The sequence below is a fragment of the Salvelinus namaycush genome, chromosome 42, assembly GCF_016432855.1.
Source record: "Salvelinus namaycush isolate Seneca chromosome 42, SaNama_1.0, whole genome shotgun sequence".
Classification (NCBI taxonomy): domain Eukaryota; kingdom Metazoa; phylum Chordata; class Actinopteri; order Salmoniformes; family Salmonidae; genus Salvelinus; species Salvelinus namaycush.
Window position 1 is genome coordinate 20,063,041 of NC_052348.1, and position 14,205 is coordinate 20,077,245.

The following is a 14,205-nucleotide window of genomic DNA, read 5'->3' on the forward strand; positions in this document are numbered from 1 at the left end:
AATGCACAGTCATGTTCACAACCTCATGTACACTCTATTCCATTCTGTAAAAAGAACACGCTTTAAACCAGCACATCACATGTCATTTCCCTTTGACAGTGAATAGTTTATTTCAGGTCATTTACAACAACGTATACAGTGAACACTAAATACGACAGTGGAAAGGATATCCATTGGATTTAGCCATTGTCAAGCCATGACAATTCCACATACGGGTTGGTTGTTTAGCAACAAAACCGACGCGTGTGCAACTATGGGGCAAAACGGACGTGGTTGGCTTAGATTGTTGACAACATGTAAACTATATTTAGTCTCCAATGTTTATTGAAAACATAAATAAAGTTCCACAATGAGTACTTGTCTCTCAAATAGATTGTTACAGTTGTTGGTTAGCTAGCTAGCAAATGTTAGCCATATTAGCATAGATCAAAACAAGACATGGTCTCAAGAACAAGATGAAACGAGCCACCTAGGATCCCCCACACGGCAGTTTGTCATAGTTGCTAGTGATCTGGCCATCCAGAACCATAACACGGCTTTCTGCCCCTTTGAAGCGCACACACATCTTTTCATGCTGTTGTCAGCTAACCCGTCTGTAGGCAGTTGGCAAGGGGACAGAAACAGAATGGCACACAGGCTAACTAATGCTACCTATCACAAAGAGATTTGAGTTCCAAAATCCCCACCCACATCCCACTCAGATTGAACCACTGTGTTGGCCATGCATTCTAAGTGGTGCTCTGGTGTTGAAACATTTCTAATGTGTCCTAAGTGTTCATACTTCAGCGCTAGTGAATGCACTCGTATACACAGTTAAATATACACAGCAGTGGGAATAACCATCTGAAAAGGTTACCGCCGTTCAATGGGCTTTCCAAAGGAAAGAGTACGTCTCTCTTCATTACTAATAAGCAGCAACTTTCACTTCATTTCAAGAGCAAATAAAAGCCTAGTCATGGCAACGCAGACATTTCTGTTCATCCAGGCTAGTTGAGAAGTGCAGTGGTTCTTCATTTGTGTGAGAAGGCAGGTTATTGGAACGAGACAGTAAACATAACTAGATTGGGTGGTGATAAATGTTCCAAGAACATGTGCCATGTTTGACAGTGTTATCTGGGTCGTGTTCATAAGTGCAGAACGAGGTGAAACGGTCAATAGTTTCCTGAAGGTTTTTTTGCCTCCTGATCACAACCATGATATACCACTGGGAAACATTGTAGCCTATATGCTTGTTCAGACTTCAGAATGGACAAATAGATTTCGGAGGGGTAGTCCTACTTGGTGCGACCAATGTAATGCATTGGTCTGAAGGAAAGTACAAACAAATGTACATTGTTTTTTTCTGTTTTAAAATGTTGTACAGTACATTGTAACTCAACCTAATAGCTTAAGACAAAATATTGCACACACCAGTATTTTGCCTTTGCTGTAAACGTTTGGTCCTGGAATATTTTTGTTCACATTTTACACTAGTATGGGGTTCAAACATCCACTACAGCTACCCAGTGTTACCACAATACCCGGCAGGTGCTCACGTTGTGCTCAGATACTAACTACACACAAAACGATCACAAGTCAAATCCAGTCCAATTGGCCCCGTCTCAAAACAGAGACCTCTGTGATATTCAATTGTCAAGGCAACCCCCCCTCCGACAAGCCCCTCATTGATCGCCATTTTTGCTCAGGCCGTGCAGTAGACGGCCTCGTCGGGGTCCTTACTGTCGTCGGGGCTGCTGAGGTCGGCCACGCCTGATTCCATGTCGCTGCAAGCCGAGGAGAGGTCGTCGGGGCCAGGGCCCTTGGAGGGCCCCAAGAGCAGGGTCATAGCTGGGCCCGGGGGCCCCCCCTGGGAGGGAAAATAGTCCTGAGGGGGGCTAGTGAAGGGGCCATCTCCAGTGGGAGGAGCCAGCCCACCTGGCCTGCATTCTTCCTCACACACTTTGTTGGTCTTCTGACCCGCATTACCCTTAGTTTGATCCCCCTTCCTCAGGGCTGCAATCCTCTGGAAGATGGACAGATGAAAAAATGAAAAGACAAGTGTTACCAGTAAGTCTGGGATAGAATATGAATGAATCACTATGTCTATAGACTACTAGCAGACTACTGTACATGTAACGGAAACCCTCCTGTTGAACGCCCCTCTGAGACACATTTTCTTCAACTTATCTTTGACTTGGTGTTTGCCCCCTCCCCTGTAAAAACCCAACAATATAGTTGTTAAAACAGCATAAACTAGTTAATAGTAATTCATAATGATAATAATACATTGCTAAACTTAAATTGGCCTTAAAGGGCAGCGTTCATTGGGAGCGTTACGCGAGCGTGTCTGTATGCCTTGTTTGGTGCCCGGGTTGGCCGTCCCTCCCGGTGCTACCTCCTGGTGATTGGTCAGCTCCTCCTCCAGCTGCTGAGTCTCCTCCCTGACAGCTGTCAGTAAGTCGGTGGGCGTCTGGCGTGGGGGCGCGCTCTTCTCCACGCGGTTATACATGCCCTTCCACATCCTTGGAGACAAGATACACCGTACTACAACTATTGAACAAACCCTCTGGATCTAAACCGTACTACAACTATTGAACAAACCCTCTGGATCTAAACCATACTACAACTATTGAACAAACCCTCTGGATCTAAACCATACTACAACTATTGAACAAACCCTCTGGATCTAAACCATACTACAACTATTGAACAAACCCTCTGGATCTAAACCATACTACAACTATTGAACAAACCCTCTGGATCTAAACCATACTACAACTATTGAACAAACCATACTACAACTATTGAACAAACCCTCTGGATCTAAACCGTACTACAACTATTGAACAAACCCTCTGGATCTAAACCATACTACAACTATTGAACAAACCCTCTGGATCTAAACCATACTACAACTATTGAACAAACCCTCTGGATCTAAACCATACTACAACTATTGAACAAACCCTCTGGATCTAAACCATACTACAACTATTGAACAAACCCTCTGGATCTAAACCATACTACAACTATTGAACAAACCCTCTGGATCTAAACCATACTACAACTATTGAACAAACCCTCTGGATCTAAACCATACTACAACTATTGAACAAACCCTCTGGATCTAAACCATACTACAACTATTGAACAAACCCTCTGGATCTAAACCGTACTATAAAGTAAAGTGCTTTCTACAACAGGCTACCATCTGATGGATTTTAGGGTTTTAACCCACAACCCTTCGTCTCAGATGTACCCAAAGACACAAAGTCAATAAAAACCATCACTGTTTTCCCAGTGAGTCTACTGAGAGGGTGCAGTAACTCACTTGAAGCAGTAGGGGGAGGTGTTTGGCCGTAGCATCCCCTGAGTCTGGGTGTGGTCAGCCCTGTACAAGGGGTTGGCGTACTGTGCCCTGTCCTTCCACAGCTGGTGCCACAGGGAGTGAGTCCTCTCACGCAACCTGGCCAACGTTGGAGAAAACCACACCAGATGTGATACATGAGAGGGGTTACAGTACAGAAGAGCTTGCTGTAAGAAAGGCAGAGACCTGCATGAAATGGGATTGTAGCGGCCTTATGAACCACAAGGTTGTTAGCCCGCTGAGCTAACACAAGTATTCACGCCTCAGGCAAGGTTATTCGTGTAACACAAGCACGGTTCACTGAACTACCTCTGTCACATTGGCGCCCTCAGTCTCACCCCATGTCCCTCCTCTCCTTCTGGCTGTTGCCCAGGAAGTTGCCGTACTGGCAGGAGTAGACGTGTCTGTGCAGCTGGACCAGGAAGCGCTCGTTGAACTCAAAGGCACAGGGGAACTGCTCTGACAGCTGCCACACACACTCCAGGAACTGGTCTATCACCGGGGATACCTCCTTAGAATCACCTTCCAGATGGTTGTACCTGCAGAGAAGGAAAGACTGCGGCTTAAAACACTTTCATAAGGAGTTTAAAGTGGCAATCAGCAGTAGAAACAATAACGAAGCGGTCTCCCTGCCCCTCAAATTCATAGACAGAGCTATGGATGCAAGGATTGACCGTCCAAAATAACAAAATTATAGTTTTAACCGTGTTTTGAGGCTATATAGTCTTTGTTTACATTTTCTTTGACTACAAACGTTGGAGTAAAACAAGCTTCTATTTTCGCCACTGCTGATTGCCCCTTTTAAGCAGATTTAAAGATCTGTGAGGGAAGTGTTACGTATCGACTCAATGCTACTTTCTAATAACTAATTAGAAAGGTTCACGCAGGTGACTGACTGATCGTGTATGGAGGAATCCTCACTATCCCTGTTCCTCAACTTGACAGTATGTCCAGAATATTGCTATGGGAACAACCGAGGTATCTCAGAGACAGAGAGCCTCGTGAGGTATTGCTCAGTCACATGGGCGAGCGACCGGTAGTGATGAATTAATTATGCTAAATCATGCAAATATAACTTGTCTGTGTATAGCCGTATATAAGACAACTGCTGGGACTGCCCCAGCGGAGCGTCTGATAGACCTGTACGGTGTGCCGTTTGTTGTAACCTCTCCAGCTTGCTGATAATAAAGAGTGATTCATTTTAAGATTGGCTTCAGGTGTCCCTGGTGTTGAATTTCCACCACAGAACTAATAGGTAATCCTGGAGCGTTGTCATGGCAATTTTAAAACCCACTGGTTAAACAGTAATGCCTCTAGGCAATTGCATCAAGGTCAGTTACCTTTTTAATCTAGCCAATGGCTTCAGCTGATAAGATAACATGCACAGACTGGATTGGAACACCTCAAAGATGTGGAATAACTCTACTTCACCAATCCTAACCAATCTGAGACGGACAGTCGCTGCAAAAGCGGCTGAATTTCACAGGGGTTATGATCTGACCTGAGTGCAGCACACATCGCGGACACGTTTCCGCCGGTGCGTAGGTCGAACATGCTGTATGATGTCTGTGACAAATGCACTTCTCGTTCTGATGAAGGACTCTACTTGAGAAGGTAAAATACATGGCACTGCAGGGACCTTCATTCTACCAAACGGTAGAGTTAGGAGTTGGGTTCTTAGACAAACGTGTGGGACGGACTGACCTGTGTGAAAACTTGTGACCGAACGACACCCAGTCCCTCTCGATTAGCAGCTAAAAGACAGGAAGAAGAGATTAAGTCAGTCTTTCTTGCACCCGACGGGCCAGTTTCCCAGACCAAGATGATGTCTAGTCCTGGACTAAAGCACATACTTCATGGAGACGCCACGGTCCAGACAACTGGCCCCACGTGTGCTAAATATATCTCTGGATTGGATCACAGTAGAAGAGAGTCTGTATGTGCCCTGATTTAGACTGTAGATAGTGTGTGATGAACGGAAGCTAAAACCTTACCATGAGTCCCTTCATAGTCCTGTAGTAAGGCTCCAGGAGAACACTGGCTACAGAGCAGGCCTGGGCCGTCCTGTCCCAACCGTCCGAACAGTGGACCACCACACTGATACCCTCCTCCGCAACCGCCTACACACACATCACAGTATGACATTATTGAAATTGATACCCATTGTGTGTGTGTGTGCGTGTGTGTGCGCGTGTGCTCGTGCGCCCTGCCCAGTGTGTATCACCTTGGCGATGAAGACGCCTGCGTCCAGCACGGCTTTGATGTGCTTCAGCCAACCGGAGCTCTCCAGCCCCAACAGGAAGTCGCCCATGGAGGGAGTCTTGAGTTCACCCACTATAGGGTCAACACAGGAAGAGAGGGCAGTCAGTCATGCATACACACACACAATGTGGGACATTCACAAGCCAACCCAAAGGAATGCATGAACCTGACAACTATGTGCATGAACTGAGTAGGAATACTGACTGACGTTCAGTAGAACGTTGGCCGTGGTTGGAAGAGAAAGAGGAACTCATTACCGTCAATGATCTTCTGCTGGCTGTTCCTCATCACGTGGATGTTCTCGATGCCGATGAACTGCAGTTTGATGTTGGTGTAGTGGTCTTCGTTCTCATAGCCTTTTCCAGCCGCCCGGTTGGCCATCGCATTCAACTGGAGAGAGATGATAATCATTATATCACAATACGGTCAAATACGTACTGTTGACGACATCATTACGTGTTACATTTTAGTCTTTTAACAGACGCTCTTATCCAGAGCGACTTACAGGAGCCATTAGGGTTAAGTGTCTCGCTCAAGGGCACATCGACAGATTTTTCACCTAGTTGGCTCGTGGATTCGCACCAGCGGCCTTTCGGTTACTGGCCCAACGCTCTTGACCGCTAGGCTACCTGCCGCCCATTGATATTCAGCTTTAAATCGATAAAAGCCTGGTGAGAGACTACAGTCTGTGAGCCAGCATGTGGATGGTGGATGGATCAGATATCCACCCAAGTCAAGGAGGCTTCAAGGAAAACTAAATGCCATTCATGTACCATTACCCCCCATTGACCTTACAGTATATCAACACTTCCTGACCACAGAGTCTATCTATGGTGACCTCTGACCTTTGGCCTGGTGTCCACCACGTAGATGTAGTCGCTGCTCGGGTTGGACTTCATGATGGCCTCCAGCATTTGTTCATCATCCTGGGAGCGAGCGCTGAAGCCGGACAGGGGCTGACTACAGCGGCAGATAGCAGCCTGGGAGAGAAGGGGTCAGACGCTGAAGTGACTGGTGATGACATCCAGCTCAGAGCAAGAGGTGGTGTTTAACACTACTCATACAGTGCTAGTATCCTGCATGTGTCTTGGCAAGCCAAGCAAAAGCCCACATTTAAACAGTCATGAAAGTCATTTGAAATTTTTAAACAGAAAACACAATATTCAGACCCATGACTGGTTCAGGCATAAGAATTAAACATGACAAATCACCTAAATTAAACAAACATAAAACAACTGTTCCCCAGAGTCAACCCACACCATTGACCCAGATAGTATGCCCCATCCACTGACTAGGGTATCCTGGTGGAAGTACGTCAGGACGGGTAAACGCCCTCGGCTCCGGAACTTAGAGCTCCCCACGATGACTGGAGGTGTGGCCGACTTTGGCACAAACAGCTCTGATGGGTACGTATCACACACCTGCAGACAGAGAGAGAAAGTATTTAGAGGAGGACTATACTACTAACCAGTGGTTGGAACTGGTTCACAGAACAGAAAACCGGAAAAGAGCAAAAAATGTCAAGGAACAGAAATGGAACCTAGAAAAAAAATGAACCCAACTGTTCCGGAACAGAACCGGTTAATAACGTTCTTTTACGTTTCCAGGCATTTTTTTATCTTCTTTCTAGTCCCACAACAAAACGCCTATGCAAAGCCCTTACTCTGTCACTCAAACGTAGTCCAGTGTCTGCCTGCAAACTGAAAATATTTGCCTGTGCGTGTGCTTGTTTGGCTAACTCCCCTCTACGAAGCACAGGCTACTGTACAGACGTTACAAGCTTGATTCAGAAGAATGGGAGAGAGATTTTTCATTGGCTAGAGAAGAATGGATGAACCTTTTCAATGCTGATAATTTAGGGTTAGTTATCACGTGTCACGTTGGATTTATTAACTACAACATAGTAAGATGTGTTTATAATTCTTGGGCCACTCTGCACACACAAGCGTGTTAGCAAGCTAGCTCAAAGGACATTCAAAGTTCCTCCATAGAAGCTGCTCCTCCTAGGTATAATTCTGTGGATAATTCAGAAAATGCATGTCATAACTTCGCTTCAAGCCTCCTCCTCCACAACCCTCTCGCTCTCTCCCCACCCGCACAATTTCAGTCGCATGTTGCGCCATAGGCTACACTTGTCTGTCCATCATGCATGTAAACAACTAGCTTGCCTGCTCTATCCACACTGATTGGCGAAGTAATTTTATGAGCTAACTGTTAAAAACTGTTGTTTTCACAGGTTAAAAAAGGAACACAAAGGAACGATATAAACTGCTTCTTTATTTGGCTTGGAACCGGTTCAGAACTTTATTTTGCTGGCCGGAACAGTGGAATGAAACATTTTTTTTTTTTTTTTATTCTGTTCAGAACGAAACAATTGGAAAATTATTTCAGTTCCAACCCCTGCTACTAACCCAATAGTCAATATCAGACCCAGACTGAACAAACCCAGTACTCAACATCAGATCAGGACTATAACTCAATACTCTATCAAAACCAGAAAAATCAACAGAGGACTGTACTAACCCTGTACTCACTATCTGATTAGGACTATAGTGGTTAAAATCAGAAGAGGACTGTAATACTACTAACCCTGTACTCGCTGTTGGCTGGCGTGCTGACCCAGAGGTTGTTGGGCACGCCCATGCGTCTGTAGTCCGCCTGCAGGTCTAGGAAACTCCAGGACTCCTCCCGCTCCTCCTTGTTGGCGTTGGGATTGATGGACAAGCAGTAGAGCTCGCTATATTTCTCTGGGCAAAACAGATAGAAACAAATGATCATATTTGATCATTAATCATGTTGGGATCGTATGGAAGGACAAGCAGCAGAGCTCACAGTAAATCTCTTGTGGACAACAGAGAAACAATACAGCAGACTATCAAAGGATCATACTATGATTCATATTCATTTAACCACTGCACAATAAACGATTCAGATTCATTTAACCACTACACGATAAACGATTCAGATTCATTTAACCGCTACACAATAAATGTATTGGCAGCCTGGACTGTTTCAGTACAGTTTAACTGAAGTCACAGAAACAGGTCACTGCCATCGGCATCCATTGAACAAGTGAGTCATTCAAACAGGACAGAAACCCATTTCATCAACGTTACTATCCCACTGGGGACAGGGGTTCTTGCAGTACCGCAGATATAGACAACAAACAGCTGTTACTGCTGTTACTGGGCCACTGGTCCAACTCCCCTTATGCCCATAACCTTTGAAAGGTGAACCTAACCCTGTAAACGTACAGTACACCCTCCTGAACACACGAAGCCCAGGGTCGTGATCAGCAGGGCAAACTGATCCAAGAGCATCCTGACCACTGCACTCTTATGTACCAATCTACACTCTCTGCTGTTAAAACAACAATTCAGGTAGTATGTTTTTTTTTATTTTACCAGGTAAGTTGACTGAGAAGAACAGCATCGACCTGGGGGATAATTACAGGGGATGAATGAGCCAATTGGAAGCTGGGAATGATTAGGTGGCCATGATGGTATTTATGTAACGAGGCAAGTCAGTTAAGAACAAATTCTTATGTTCAATGACAGCCTAGGAACAGTGGGTTGTTCCGGGGCAGAACGACAGATTTTTACCTTGTCAGCTCAGGGATTCAATCTTGCAACCTTTCAGTTACTAGTCCAACGCTCTAACCACTAGACTACCTGCCGCCCCAGGTAGCATGAGGGCCAGATTGGGAATTTAGCCATGACACTCATCGTACGATAAGTGTCATGGGATCTTTAGTGACCATATAGTAAGGACTCCCGTTTAACGTCCCATCCGAAAGACGGCACCATAAACAGGGCAATGTCCCTGGGGCATTGGGATAAAATATGTTTTTTATATATACAGTGCATTCGAAAAGTATTCAGACCCCTTGACTTTTTCCATATTTTGTTACGTTACAGCCTTATTCTAAAATGGATTCAATTGTATTTTTCCCCTCATCAATCTACACACAATACTCCAAAATGACAAAGCAAAAACAGGTTTTTAGAAATGTTTGCATATGTATTAAAAATAAAAAACTGAAATATCACATTTACATAAGTATTCAGACCATTTACTTAGTACTTTGTTGAAGCACCTTTGGCAGCGATTACAGCCTCGAGTCTTCTTGGGTATGACGCTACAAGCTTGGCAAAACTGTATTTGGGGAGTTTCTCCCATTCTTCACTGCAAATCCTCTCAAGATTTGTCAGGTTAGATGGGGAGCGTCGCTGCACAGCTATTTTCAGGTCTCTCTAGAGATGTTTGATCTGGTTCAAGTCCGGGCTCTGGCTGGGCCACTCAAGGATATTTACAGACTTGTCCCGAAGCCACTCCTGCATTGTTTTGGCTTTGTGCTTAGTGTCCTGTTGGAAGGTGAACCTTCAGCCCAGTCTGAGGTCCTGAGCGCTCTGGAGAAGGTTTTCATCAAGGATCTCTGTACTTTGTTGCGTTCATCATTCCCTCAATCCTGACCTGTCTTCCAGTCCCTGCCGCTGAGAAGTGACTTCTGTCTGGCCACTCTACCGTCAAGGTCTGATTGGTGGAGTGCTGCAGAGATGGTTGTCCTTCTATCTCCACAGAGTAACTCTAGAGCTCTGTCAAAGTGACCATAGGGTTCTTGTTCACCTCCCTGACCAAGGCCCTTCTCCCCTGATTGCTCAGTTTGGCCGGGTGGCCAGCTTTAGGAAGAGTCTTGGTGGTTCCAAACTTCTTCCATTTTTAGAATGATGGAGACCACTGTGTTCTTTTTGGTAACCTTCCCCAGACCGCATGGCGTGGTTTTGCTCTGACATGCACTGTCAACTGTGGGACCTTATATAGACAGGTGTGTGCTTTTCGAAATCATGTCCAATCAATTGAATTTACCACAACCTGTTTCCGCTTTGTCATTATGGGGTATTGTGTGTAGATTGATGAGGGAAAAAATAATTGAATCCATTTTAGAATAAGGCTGTAACGTAACAAACTGTGGAAAAAGTCAAGGGGTCTGAATAATTTCCGAATGCACTGTATATATATTTATTGATTTTTTACCAGAGGAAAAAGTGCCTCCTACTGGCCCTCCAATACCACTTCTAGCAGCATCTGGTCTCCCATCCAGGACCAACCCTGCTTAACTTCAGAGGCAAGCCAGCAGTGGCCAGGTGGTATGCTCCTGGCAGTACCTCCTTGTTCCATTCCAATTCAAAGAGTTTTCTCCCTACTGAGCAGGACCCAGGTGAATGGGCTCTGAAAGGTGATAGTCTCTCTCACCTGGGCGAGAGAGGCGTGCGAGCGAGGCCTGGACATCCATGGCGTCCCTCTCCTGGGGGATGAGCAGCTGAACCACCTGGAAGTTCTTAGTGTGGACGACCAGGTGGCTTCCTGAAGGGGTGGTTGGCGGCCGCTCCACACTGGCCACCATGCTGTGGAGCACCTGTCAACGACAACCGAGAACTCTCAGACGGTCCCAATTCGCTCCCTTCCCCTCGGCAACAACTAACCCTTTGACGTTTGCAGATCTGTAAGGGGATGGCAATATGGTGGAAGCTCTACCACTATACTGCTGATACCTATCCAGATCCCTCAGAACTGCAAATATCGAAGGGTTAGGGCCAATGGGAAGGGGGCCGGCTGTCACAGTGGCATCTATTGCTAAGTTGAAAATATAAAAATTCTGGAGGTGGAAGGGTAGGCAAGTTTTTTGTTGTTGTTTTTTAAACTTTTCATTCAGATTACTCAACCGCAGCAGTCGTCTGTCAATAATGGACAGCAGACATTATTACATAAGTATTAGTTGGGTGTTATGATAAGAAATGCATTTAATAACTGACAAATGACATTTTTACTAAACTATAGTTTTTATGAGGATAAGAGAACATGTTGCAGTTTTAAAGCAAATTTCCTGCATTTCTACACTTTGTTGGCATGGGGCTGGGAAGAAAATTTGCTATTTTATAGCTCATCATGCTTTTGGTCACATTATGCCATGAGGCTGAGAATTTGTTTTTTAGTTTTAAAGCTAATTTCCTGCTATTCTACAATTTTTTTCATGAGGCTGAGAGACAATTTAGAAGATTTTGAAGCTGATTTCCTATAATTCTACAAATGTTGCTATCATATGCTATCTGGGGGGCCACGACCTCCAGGGGGGCCCCCACCATCTGTGCCTGTTCGGGAATCCGGCCCTGAGAAAAGGGTTCCACTCCTGTTCACTTCAGTAGGCCTAAATACACCGACAAATCTCACATGTGTATGAAGGAGATATCCATTAAAGAGGAAATGTATTGGATGTGGTCCATTGACTTGAGGTGAGTCTCCAAAGTGCCGGAGCAAATCAATACTATCTTCCTGAGAAGGCAGGAAGGAAGCCACACACAGGGTAGATAGGGGGGGTTGTGTCAGAACAGTGTCAGGCCAGACGACTTGTGATAGGTCTCGTGTCAGAATGGGGTCTGTCGAAACAACTGGTATCACTTCCTAGCTCCTACCCAAGTCTCTCTGCGTGTCTCTGGATTGTTCTCCACGAAGATGGTGTGTGTGGCAGAGAGGTATAGCGTCCCCACCGTGGCTTTCCTAGGGGCCGTACGGTCAATCAGGCGGACATTCTCCACCTATAGGGCCACAGACACAAAAACACACACACGAGTATAAATGGGGTCAAAACGGAATGTAATCATATCTATAGGCTATAATGTACTGAAGTGTGTGACTGACTGTCTTGGTGGAGGCATATCTTCTCATAAAAACAAGGTTATTATAGAACTCAATGTTTACACATGTTGTCGTTGTAGATATGAATGTCTGAGATTCTGGAATGTTAGAACTGTTTAATTGAAGTAACCTACCGCAGGATTCTGTAACAATGTGTCCTTATTGAGGCCTATTGCCTTTATACTAGAATCCACAGTGGAGAAATGCCCGCGGCAGACTAGAATAAACATCAAGAAGCCAGGACAAGAATGAAACGGATTGTGCAAATTCGAATGTAAAGATTTACAGGCATGCCATCATATGAGCTATGTTTTTGAGTGTTAATTTTTGTAACAGTTTAACCAGGAAAATACATTGCGGAGAATATAATTGTTATATCTTCAGGAACCCTGAATATAACGAATCAGCAACGTTGTCACATCTTTAGAAGACGCAACTGAAATGCGGTTTCATTTAGGAATAGGAATAACTATACTCAAAGAATAGGATGGAAATTAAAATATAGGGTTGGTTTACCTTTGGCGTTCGGATGTGCTCCATCATGGACCGCTTCGATCAAAATGGTGCGCGTAGAAATAATCCGAGGTCCTGGTTTTGCGTTTTAAAAATAGAGGATCTTGGTTCAGCACAAAAATCGCGCACAATTCATATTCTCTGTGCGTTGGATATTAGATGGGGGGCCTCGCAAGTACGCCATGGTTCCCCCTATCCTATTCTGTACAATAGGAGAATCACCCTGCATCCACTCGGGTGGGTGATTATGACAACACAGTCGTCACTAGTTACCCCAGCCACAAAGTCATAAACCCCGCCCATTTCTACAATTTATCTTCTTAAAATGTGATTTTAAACTTGACCTTAACCGTAACTTTAACCACGCTGTTAACCTTATCCCTAAACCTAACCTTGAATGAAGACCAAAATGCTCATTTTTGTTTTCATACATTTTTACGATATAACTTTGTGGCTGTGCTATCTAGTGGAAACCCAACAACACGGATCTTATTGGCAAGTATTGGCCGTGTTCGAGAGCATCAAAATGACTGAAAGCGACTGCCGATTGACTTATCTACAAATCACGTTTCATCATAAATAACGACTCACCAATAATTGTAGATCATTCAGTAAAAATGTACCCATGATACATTGCGATTTTAATCCTCTCGAACACGGCCATTACTTCCCAACGGCGCCTGCGCACATCACTGAGCGATGAGCTGGTGGAACTCAGGCAGCGACCAGTGCTGTACGAAATCTTTGGGACGTTCCTACCCTAAATCCTACCCTTACCCTAACAATTTTAAATGTAAACTTCGGAAGGGGATCAGCTCATATCCCAGGGCGATTTTTATTATTTTTTTTAAATAAAAGTAATCTAAAGAATACATTTACTTTTTGAGACGAATGGCCCAATTTAAATGTATCAATGTATTTTGCCGTTTAGCCTATTTAATCTTTATAGTTAGGTTATTCAAATATTAGCCTGTCTGTGTGTGTATATATGTACGTGTGTACATGTGTGTTTGGCCATGACCTGCTTCTGCTATCAGGTTGATTGTTTACGTGCTTTCAGACATTGTGGGAGAAACACATGCTTTCATGTGGAAGTGGATGAAGTCACACCCAGAGTCGGCCATGAGTACCACAAATTCAGATAGCTGACTAGACTAATTTACCAATATAAAAATTGTTCGCTGACATGGCTAATTTGAGTGACTGTCAGTTTTTTTTATACCTTTATGTAACTAGGCAAGTTAGTTAAGAACACATTCTTATTTACAATGACGGCCTACCCCGGCCAAACCCGGACGACGCTGGGCCAATTGTGCGCCGCCCTATGGGACTCCCAACCACGGCCGGTTGTGATACAGCCTGGAATCAAACCAGGATATGTGGTGACGCTG

At 44.6% G+C, this 14,205-nt stretch overlaps 1 protein-coding gene across 3 annotated transcripts; it reads right to left on the minus strand.

Annotated features, from left to right (window-relative positions):
* Window positions 1–75: 75 nt before the first annotated feature.
* mtmr7b (myotubularin related protein 7b) lies at window positions 76–13,488 on the minus strand. Of its 3 annotated transcripts, XM_038981571.1 has the most exons (15): window positions 13,406–13,488; window positions 12,818–12,889; window positions 12,079–12,201; window positions 10,862–11,024; window positions 8,198–8,355; window positions 6,901–7,029; window positions 6,454–6,588; window positions 5,866–5,998; window positions 5,571–5,680; window positions 5,341–5,466; window positions 5,051–5,100; window positions 3,685–3,885; window positions 3,311–3,445; window positions 2,375–2,501; window positions 76–2,002 (listed from the first exon to the last, which is right to left on the minus strand). In XM_038981571.1, exons 2-15 carry the CDS (start codon window positions 12,842–12,844, stop codon window positions 1,682–1,684), a joined length of 1,938 nt encoding a protein of 645 aa, XP_038837499.1. In that variant the 5' UTR covers window positions 12,845–12,889; window positions 13,406–13,488; the 3' UTR covers window positions 76–1,681. The 3 variants fall into 3 exon arrangements, with proteins under 3 accessions (XP_038837499.1, XP_038837498.1, XP_038837500.1); XM_038981570.1 differs by lacking the exon at window positions 13,406–13,488 and having other exon boundaries at window positions 12,818–13,097; XM_038981572.1 differs by lacking the exon at window positions 13,406–13,488 and having other exon boundaries at window positions 1,857–2,002; window positions 2,335–2,501; window positions 12,818–13,098.
* Between the last annotated feature and the right edge of the window lie 717 nt (window positions 13,489–14,205).

What these genes read in the sequence shown, in the direction of transcription:
- mtmr7b (XM_038981571.1), bottom strand. Translation starts at nt 12,844, where the DNA reads ATGATGGAGCACATCCGAACGCCAAAG. An exon ending in CGCACGCCTCTCTCGCCCAG is followed by an intron (nt 8,356 to 10,861) that starts GTGAGAGAGACT and finishes TGTTTTGCCCAG; the next exon opens with AGAAATATAGCGAGCTCTAC. An exon ending in GGTCACAAGTTTTCACACAG is followed by an intron (nt 3,886 to 5,050) that starts GTCAGTCCGTCC and finishes CCTTCTCTGCAG; the next exon opens with GTACAACCATCTGGAAGGTG.